This window comes from Miscanthus floridulus, chromosome 7 (assembly GCF_019320115.1).
Source record: "Miscanthus floridulus cultivar M001 chromosome 7, ASM1932011v1, whole genome shotgun sequence".
NCBI lineage: Eukaryota > Viridiplantae > Streptophyta > Magnoliopsida > Poales > Poaceae > Miscanthus > Miscanthus floridulus.
The window spans coordinates 96,146,696-96,156,119 of record NC_089586.1 but is presented as its reverse complement, the minus strand read 5'-3'; the positions used below and the strand labels follow the sequence as shown (position 1 = coordinate 96,156,119).

General features: G+C 53.0%; 1 protein-coding gene across 1 annotated transcript; it reads left to right on the top strand.

The window, feature by feature from the left end:
• The first annotated feature begins 5,584 nt into the window (after positions 1 to 5,584).
• LOC136467364 (phenylalanine ammonia-lyase-like) lies at positions 5,585 to 9,216 on the top strand. The gene is made up of 2 exons (XM_066466047.1): positions 5,585 to 6,083; positions 7,168 to 9,216. Exons 1-2 carry the CDS (start codon positions 5,719 to 5,721, stop codon positions 8,915 to 8,917), a joined length of 2,115 nt encoding a protein of 704 aa, XP_066322144.1. The 5' UTR covers positions 5,585 to 5,718; the 3' UTR covers positions 8,918 to 9,216.
• The last annotated feature ends 208 nt before the right edge of the window (positions 9,217 to 9,424 follow it).

Sequence of the window (9,424 nt, the reverse complement as noted above, 5' to 3'; positions counted from 1 at the left end):
TTTTTATGAATGAAAGTTTTATAATCTATTGTCATAGTTTATATATCGATGCTTCATCATGTCATGAATAGATAATTATTTCCGCTGTAATTCTAATCACATGTTTATATTCCGCTGTTACATTAAATTGCTCATAACTCTGATAATATGAGTACATTCCGCTGTTATAATAATAAATGTTATACTCTGATGTACATATAAAGTGATGTAAAAATGGTTAAGAATACTGTAAGCTTTATTCTCTCATTTATGATCCTGATGGAAAAATATGGATTTTCGGGTTCTCCCTTGGGGTGTGCCCGATGGAACTGAGTAATTTGGTGTTCTCCTTTGGGTGCTTAGTGTCTATTGGAAGACGAGCACTCCTGGGAGGCATTAGATTAGACGGTTCTGCCACAAAGTCCTACAGCTCGCCAGGGTCTAGTCGAAGACCAGAGCTGCGCTTGTTCTGTGATGGTGACCGGACTCACCACCGCTGGGTCCAGTCATCCCGAGACCAGCATCCGGTCACACCAAATCAGCTCCTCTTCTCAAACTTCACCACCCTTGCTCCCAAGTGCTAACCACCAAGTGTACCACCTTGTGCACATGTGTTAGCATTTTTACAAAGCATTTTCAAGCGTGTTAGAACTCACTAGAATCTAAATGCATATGCAACAAGTTAGAACATCTAGTGGCACTTTGATAACCGCATTTCACGACGAGTTTCACCCCCTCTTTGTAGTACAGTATCTATCCTAAACCCACTCACACCCATTGATGTCTTGAGTGGCAAAACAAAATGCTCCTATCAAGTATACCTTTGCCTTGAGCTATTTTGTTTTTCTCTTTCTTCTTTTCCAAGCTTGAGCACTTGATCATCACCACGGCCATCACCATCATCATGATCATTATCCATTTGCTCCATTGCTTGGTGTGTACTAATCTATCTCATGTTCACTTAGAGCCAAAGGTTAGTACCTAGGGTTTCATCAATTATCCAAAACCAAACTAGAGCTTTCAGTTGCGTGACCACCTAGGGGGGTCGACCGACTACCCTATGACAGGTGCCCGCCTATGGTGGGGTGCTCTCTTCCTTCTTCTTGAGTGGGTATGAGGTGGTGTGACCACTTCGATACGTGGGCCTATTAATCCATGTGCTTAGCTTGTGAGTCGTCCAAAGGAAACATACTCTTCATCCAATGGTTGAAGCTTGCTTGGGAGCATGTTTCTTGAATCCACACCGCATTGGAGGGTAGCGTGCCTCATAGGGGTGGTCCACCGACCCCCCCTATGGTGGGCCCACTAGCTCCATCTTCTCCAAAATCTTATGTTTTGTAGAGAAATACTCTAAGTACATGTGGAACTTGTTATTTGATAATGTATGTTCATGATATGCACATTTTGTTTTATTTCGAGGTGTGTTGACTGTGTTTTTGAGATGTAAAACTATGTCATTTTTATCGTCGATATGAGTTATGGATGGCAATGCAACTATGAGAGTGTTTTGTCCTAGTGATAGTGCGGCTGTGGGATCAACCTCATTAAATTATTCGAAGTGAGCGGCGGAGGAAACGACTCAAGTTCAGATACACAAATCGTGCATGGATGGATTTAAGGTAGCATGCGTATTTGCTAAGGGGCGACACTTTCTCTTTTTTGAGGTTAGATGCTAGCCAGAGCCTTGTATTCATGGGTGAGAGATCGGCTTTACAGCGTTACCACACGTCTGCCCGTACCGCCGACCCAAAAAAAGTCATTCATTACAAATGCAAACCATCTGCCCGTACCGCCATATGCTATCACCACAAGGCTAACAACCCAATGCCAACCCTGCTCCAAATCTGAAATGTTCACTTGGTGCTTACCGGAGAAGAAGAGTGCACGAATTTTCGGTCAAAACAAAGGTAAGAAACTTCACAGGTTTTGCTTTTCTGAAAAGTGTTGTTTTTATTTTGGGAAAGTTGTCTCGTTTCAAAAAGGAACTTGGGAAAGTTGTAGTCGATGAGAATCGAGTGCTGTAGAATGCACAAGAGAGGGATGATACGTTTCTCAGTGGCTAACTGCAAGTTTGACATAATACAGGCAACACTTTTAGCCTAAACCTTGTGAAATATTTTAGATATATATAAACTAAAGTAGTAGATAAATGCCATATGACATCAATATAACAATTCATGTGAGTACAAGTACAATATACATACAATGAACAAAAAGGGATATATGTCGTATACGTTTCTTAATGCCCTTTTTCAGCAATTGCAAGTTTTTGAAATTAAAGAAAGTAAACCTCGTGACTTATATTGTAAGGTACAGAAACTGGAGTACCAATAGCTAACTAATAAGGGGAAAATGTCATGAGCGTTTCTAAGAATCTTTCTTAAACTCCATCTCTAAATCAATATTTAGAGTTATTTGAATAAAAGTCATTTTCTATATCGATCTTTTCATCTTTTAACAACTTTTTCTATATCTTGTGTGCACTCTATAAAGCTATTCTCGCTTTTTATTTGTTTGCTGGAGCGAACAGGGCGAAGCTATATTTGGATATCCAATTAAAACATTATTGGAAGGGTTTTTTTTTTATCAAAATCTCTGTTTCTAACAATTAGAAAAGATATAGAGAGTCTATTGGAGTTGATCTTAAGTCCTGTTAATTGTTAGCTAGCTAAAAAATAGCTAAAATTAACTCTAATACCTCCAAACAAGGAGTCTAATTAAATTACCCAACTAGCTAGCTAACCTTATCTAATTTGAGCTAATTTTTAGTCATCTAATAACTAGCACCAGCTCATCCAAACAACACCTCAGTAGTTACATATAGCCGCATCTGTACGGTGAGATCAAAATTGTCCCACGGTTTGCACCACAGGTTTTTTCTAACGCGTGCCGCCGTCCCATAGTACAAACAAAGAATAGAAAGGAATGATGACCGGAAATTTGTCGGGACAACGTTGTTGCTTCCCAGGTTTCCGACGGTGATGATTGAGCTTTGTCCGTTCCTGCTCACGTTCTCGACGACCTCGGGAGCGGACGGCGGCCGTGCGGCCGTGCACGGTCTGTCTTCCTGGCTGACACGGTCAGCACTCAGCAGGCGTGGATGAGCTAACCTGAGTTAATTTAAGCTAATTTTTAGTCCAACTAACAACTAACCTTAGTTCACCTAAATAGACCCTTAAGAGCAACTTCAAGAGAAGAACTACTGTAAGTGTAAGTGATGAAGCTAAATTTTAGAATTTTTTTAGAAGAAACAGTGCTCTAATTTATATTCTATATCGTGTTCTAAATTAACAAGTGATCTGTTCGGGACTTCTTACTTGCTAAAGAAAGCAAGCCGCAGCCGTTCGCCGTTCACCTCCCCTGCGTCTATTCCCACTCGTGGATGACTCTTCCCGCACGCGAGACTTCCCCCGCCGGGCATGCACGTGCCTGCCTCGTGCGGCGACATTCACTTCGTGCCGCCCCTTCCCTCGTCTGCGCAGTAGCCAGGTACGGTGTCCGACACTCGCACCGCACGTTCTCGTCAGGACCTGGCTTTGCCTTCCGTGGATCCTCTGAAAGCATTTGTACGGTGTGATCAAAATTGTCCCACGGTTTGCACCCCAGGTTTTTGTAACGCCTGCCGCCGTCCCATACAAACAAAGAATAGAAAGGAATGCTGACCGGAAATTTGTCTGGATAACGTTGTTGCTTCCCAGGTTTCTGACGGTGACGATCGAACTCTGTCCGCTCCTGCTCGCGTTCTCCCACACATGGTACGACCTCGGGAGCCGACGGCGCCCGTGCACGATTCCTGGCTGGCTGACCGAGCACTCAGCAGGCGTGGAACTGGCACCGGATCGGTGGACGATAAACAAAAACCGCAGCGCCGGTCGCCGCCACCTGTCCTTAGCGTGGTCAGGGCTCTTGAGACTCGGAGGAGGCCAGACAGCCCAACTGCCGAAACGGATTAACATATCCCACGGCGGATGATGGGGTTGCCAGCCCAGCTACGGCTACTGAGCTACAGGCTGCCTACAGCTACAGGGGGGAGCCGGATCGGTGACCGCGCGCGTCTGACTGTGTGAGGGCCTGAGTAAAGATGTCAACGGGACCGATTCTCGATTTTCTGCGGTGAATTCTTTCATTAGGCGACGGGGATGGAGAAGAATTAATCCCCACGAAAAAGGGTTTGGTAGGAAGGTTGTCCCCGTCAGGGATGGCGGGGACGGGGATGGTTGTCTGGTCCCCGACCCCGATCCCCGCCAACCCACTCCGCGAAGCACGCAGCAGGCAGCCCAAGTGCCAGCCCATGTAAAGGCCCAAAAAGTCGCGGAGGTATATAACACGCCATCTAACCCTAATTCCTCAATCCCCATCTGGTCACTCACTCCATCCTCCAGCCGCAGCCGCTGCTCTCTCGCTCTTGCACGCTCGCCTCCAGCCGCAGCCACCGCAATCTCCTCCCGCTCCCAGCTGTAGCAGTCGCTTGCCGCTCCCAAGGCCGAGCGTCCCTCCCTCTACCTCTCCCCCACAACTGTCGTGCAGGGCGCGGTGCCCTTCGCCCACAGCACCGGCGGCGGCCAGCCAGAGGAGCGGTGGAGACGGATCCGGACACCACAGGCATCGACGGCGACGGATCTGGCTCCACCGACCTGCCATCGCCGTGCCGTCCCCGCTCGAAGCCGCCAACCGACCCGACATCGACGACCCCGCGACGGCGTCGCAAGCAAGCCCTAGCGGCGCCTCTCCCTCTCCCCCACAGTGGCGTCTCTCCCTCTCCCCCACATCCGACGCCGCTTCGCGCCCGCACCGCGCCGCACGCTGCTCAAAAGGGATGTGGGGATGGGGATCCCCGCGGGGATTAAATCGGATGGGGAAGAAGTGCTCCCCGCGAGCCTTCTCGGGGATGGGGACGGGGGAAATTTGCCCCCGCGATGACGGGGATGGAGCAGTAACCCCCGACGGAAAATTCACCGTTGACATTTCGAGGCCTGAGGCCGAGCCGCCCACGGAACGAAGGCCCCGTTCGGCTTACCCCATATTCAGCTTGTTCGGCTTGTTTTTCAGCTAGAACAGTATTTTTCACTTACAACAATTCAGCCAAAACGGTGTTTTTCAACCAGACGAGGCCGAAAGAGGAAGGGGGAAGTGGTGCGCCCGAACCCGAACTGGAACCGGGTGATTTTTCTTACGAATGGCACACGCAATAATTGCCCCCGCCAACCACCGCGGTTTCCACTGGGTGAGTAGCCCGGTTTTCGTTTTCAGGGTTGGTGGCGTTTGTTTGTCCAGCATCCTCCACCCTCCGCCCCGATCCGTACCTCTTTCTCTCTCAAGTTGAAGCTCCTCTCGAGAGAGAGAGATCACTAGTTGAGGACTAGTGAGGAGTCGTAGTAGGTAGCAGAGGATAGAGGAAGGCAATTAAATAGAAATTAAAAACCTATTAAAAGGGCAATTAATATAATATCGAAACAAAAAAATCAGAAAGTCTCTTTGCTTTGAGATCCACCCCATCGTTCACCAACCATCCCACTACAGAGCAGCGACCTGCTGTGCTCACCTCACTCCGCCCACCCGTCGTGCCCAGCCCCGGCCCCGGCCACCTATTTAAGCGCGGCCTCCCCCGCCGTTTCCCTCCAAGAAGAGCAGCCCACTCCTCCGGCTCTTCTTCTCCTCCACCCTCCAGCAGTCCACCTCCCTCCTCCTGCCCCCTCCGCGCGCCCGCCGGCCCCAACCACAGCACAGCACAACACAGCAATGGCGGGCAACGGCGCCATCGTGGAGAGCGACCCGCTGAACTGGGGCGCGGCGGCGGCGGAGCTGGCGGGGAGCCACCTGGACGAGGTGAAGCGCATGGTGGCGCAGGCCCGGCAGCCCGTGGTGAAGATCGAGGGCTCCACGCTCCGCGTCGGCCAGGTGGCCGCCGTCGCAGCCGCCAAGGACGCGTCGGGCGTCGCCGTCGAGCTCGACGAGGACGCCCGCCCCCGCGTCAAGGCCAGCAGCGAGTGGATCCTCGACTGCATCGCGCACGGCGGCGACATCTACGGCGTCACCACCGGGTTCGGCGGCACCTCCCACCGCCGCACCAAGGACGGGCCCGCGCTCCAGGTCGAGCTGCTCAGGTAACCACCACCACCAACCGGATCGACCGTCTCCCCTCCGGCATCATCATTCATTGCTCCTGTACACATATAGTATGGTTTTGTTGCCGTGTAATTAGCCATAGTGGTACTAGATCAGATCTGTTAATTGCTGGTGATCTGGTCCCGGCTAGCCCCTTGCATGCGTCGGGAGCCTGGGTCTGACTGGGTCACTGCCTCATCAACTGGGGCCCACACGCCAGTTAAATAAAGTACTCCATTACGTATAGACGTAGGATTCTTTGCGTCACGGAGTCACAGTGCATCGGTGCTGTGCTTTTGCCTCCTGAGAATCACGAGGCTGCAGCCAGCAAACGGAAGGCAAAAACGGGAGCAGATCAGTGCAACCCTCACTCACCCACCCACCCACCAACACACAACAGTCTTCCCTCCTCGCCATGAACTAGTCTAGAAGGAAGGAAGTTACGGGGCGCATGCACGCCGCTCACATGCGAACCGGTCATGCGCCGCCGGGCACGGCTCTGCCGGATGGCATGACCATGGAACGGTGCTGGAAAAACGGCTTCCCTCCTCGCCTGCAGCTGCAGGCCGGCCGCCGGCGGCGTCTGACAAGTCAGCAGGGAGCCTGGAGATCCGGCCGAGGTTTGTAGTCATGTCATGTGGGACGGGTCACGGGGAAACGTCGGAGCTTGGGATTCTTCTATGGAAACTATGGAAGGATACATAGATGTGACATGAAAAGGGTACAAAAGTATTATATATGCACATGTGACATGACAACAAAAGTGTATACAGTCTTGTATCTGAATGTAATACTCAAAAAACACGTACTAGATCCAAACTTGTTTTGTTTTTCAAATTTTTGGACATGAAACAAGTTGACATGTGGACCTTGTACACTCTGCACCAGGCGCATTGTGTACACACACCGAACCCAAAATTTTAAAACTACTGTCAGGCCGTGTTCAGCCCTGACTCTTTTGTTTTCAACTTTCACAAATTATTACTAGTAGCATGTCTGGTACCGTCAGCAGGCTGCAACTTGGCAGTTCAGTAACGAATTCTATCGGTGCTGTCAGACTGACCCATGTGCGCTCCCCTGCAGGCATCTCAACGCCGGAATCTTCGGCACCGGCAACGATGGCCACACGCTGCCGTCGGAGGTCGTCCGCGCGGCGATGCTGGTGCGCATCAACACCCTCCTCCAGGGCTACTCCGGCATCCGCTTCGAGATCCTGGAGGCCATCACCAAGCTGCTCAACACCGGGGTCAGCCCGTGCCTGCCGCTCCGGGGCACCATCACCGCGTCGGGCGACCTGGTCCCGCTCTCCTACATCGCCGGCCTCATCACGGGCCGCCCCAACGCGCAGGCCACCACCGTCGACGGGAGGAAGGTGGACGCCGGAGAGGCGTTCAAGATCGCCGGCATCGAGGGCGGCTTCTTCAAGCTCAACCCCAAGGAAGGTCTCGCCATCGTCAACGGCACCTCCGTGGGCTCCGCGCTCGCGGCCACCGTGATGTACGACGCCAACGTCCTCGCCGTCCTGTCCGAGGTCCTGTCCGCCGTCTTCTGCGAGGTCATGAACGGCAAGCCCGAGTACACCGACCACCTCACCCACAAGCTCAAGCACCACCCGGGGTCCATCGAGGCCGCCGCCATCATGGAGCACATCCTGGACGGCAGCGCCTTCATGAAGCAGGCCAAGAAGGTGAACGAGCTGGACCCGCTGCTCAAGCCCAAGCAGGACAGGTACGCGCTCCGCACGTCGCCGCAGTGGCTGGGCCCCCAGATCGAGGTCATCCGCGCCGCCACCAAGTCCATCGAGCGCGAGGTCAACTCCGTCAACGACAACCCGGTCATCGACGTCCACCGCGGCAAGGCGCTGCACGGCGGCAACTTCCAGGGCACGCCCATCGGCGTGTCCATGGACAACGCCCGCCTCGCCATCGCCAACATCGGCAAGCTCATGTTCGCGCAGTTCTCCGAGCTCGTCAACGAGTTCTACAACAACGGGCTCACCTCCAACCTGGCCGGCAGCCGCAACCCCAGCCTGGACTACGGCTTTAAGGGCACGGAGATCGCCATGGCCTCCTACTGCTCTGAGCTCCAGTACCTGGGCAACCCCATCACCAACCACGTCCAGAGCGCGGAGCAGCACAACCAGGACGTCAACTCCCTGGGCCTCGTCTCCGCCAGGAAGACCGCGGAGGCCATCGACATCCTGAAGCTCATGTCGTCCACCTACATCGTGGCGCTGTGCCAGGCCATCGACCTGCGCCACCTCGAGGAGAACATCAAGACGTCGGTGAAGAACACGGTGACCCAGGTGGCGAAGAAGGTGCTGACCATGAACCCCTCTGGCGACCTCTCCAGCGCGCGGTTCAGCGAGAAGGAGCTCATCACCGCCATCGACCGCGAGGGCGTGTTCACGTACGCGGAGGACCCGGCCAGCGCCAGCCTGCCGCTGATGCAGAAGCTGCGCGCCGTGCTGGTGGACCACGCCCTCAGCAGCGGCGACGCGGAGCGGGAGCCCTCCGTGTTCTCCAAGATCACCAAGTTCGAGGAGGAGCTCCGCGCGGTGCTGCCCCGGGAGGTGGAGGCCGCCCGCGTCGCCGTGGCCGAGGGCACCGCCCCCCTGGCGAACCGGATCACGGACAGCCGGTCGTTCCCGCTGTACCGCTTCGTCCGCGAGGAGCTCGGCTGCGTGTTCCTGACGGGCGAGAAGCTCAAGTCCCCCGGCGAGGAGTGCACCAAGGTGTTCAACGGCCTCAGCCAGGGCAAGCTCGTCGCCCCCATGCTGGAGTGCCTCAAGGAGTGGGACGGCAAGCCGCTGCCCATCAACGTCGTCAACTAAAGACGCATGCATCCGTGCATGGCCGCCGGAGGAGCAGGAGGAGAAGAAGATGAGGAGGAAAATACATAAAAAATAAAACTTGTACACGTGTATGTCCAGATCGTGCCGTCGTCGTTCTTCGTCGTTGACTTTTGGTTGTATTGATCGATCCATATGTGTGCGTGTGTGGCGTTGTTCTTTCTTCTTTGTGTAGCTGCCCTGCCATGTGCATGCCACGGCGGGCAGCGTTTTCTAAGATCCTACTATACTGTTGTATTTTGGGGTGAAGTAAATCTTACGTGCTCAATTCCTTCTTCTAAGCATCCTATCCTATACAATGCTCTGCTCCTGTCTCATCTTGCGGATTCTGCGCTAGTGCCAGCCAGTTGATCATCACTACCAGTCCGAGAGGAGCCCCATTTTGCTAATTCAGGGGGAGTTGGATGTCACTGTTCCAAAAAAAAAAAAAACACTAAGGCCTTGCTTACTCTCTCCCCTAAAGTTTACTCCCGGTTCTATTGAATATTT

Coding starts and splice junctions, on each gene's coding strand:
- LOC136467364 (XM_066466047.1), top strand. CDS start 5,719: ATGGCGGGCAACGGCGCCATCGTGGAGAGCGACCCGCTGAACTGGGGC. Junction 6,084..7,167: donor CTCCAGGTCGAGCTGCTCAG/GTAACCACCACC, acceptor GCTCCCCTGCAG/GCATCTCAACGCCGGAATCT.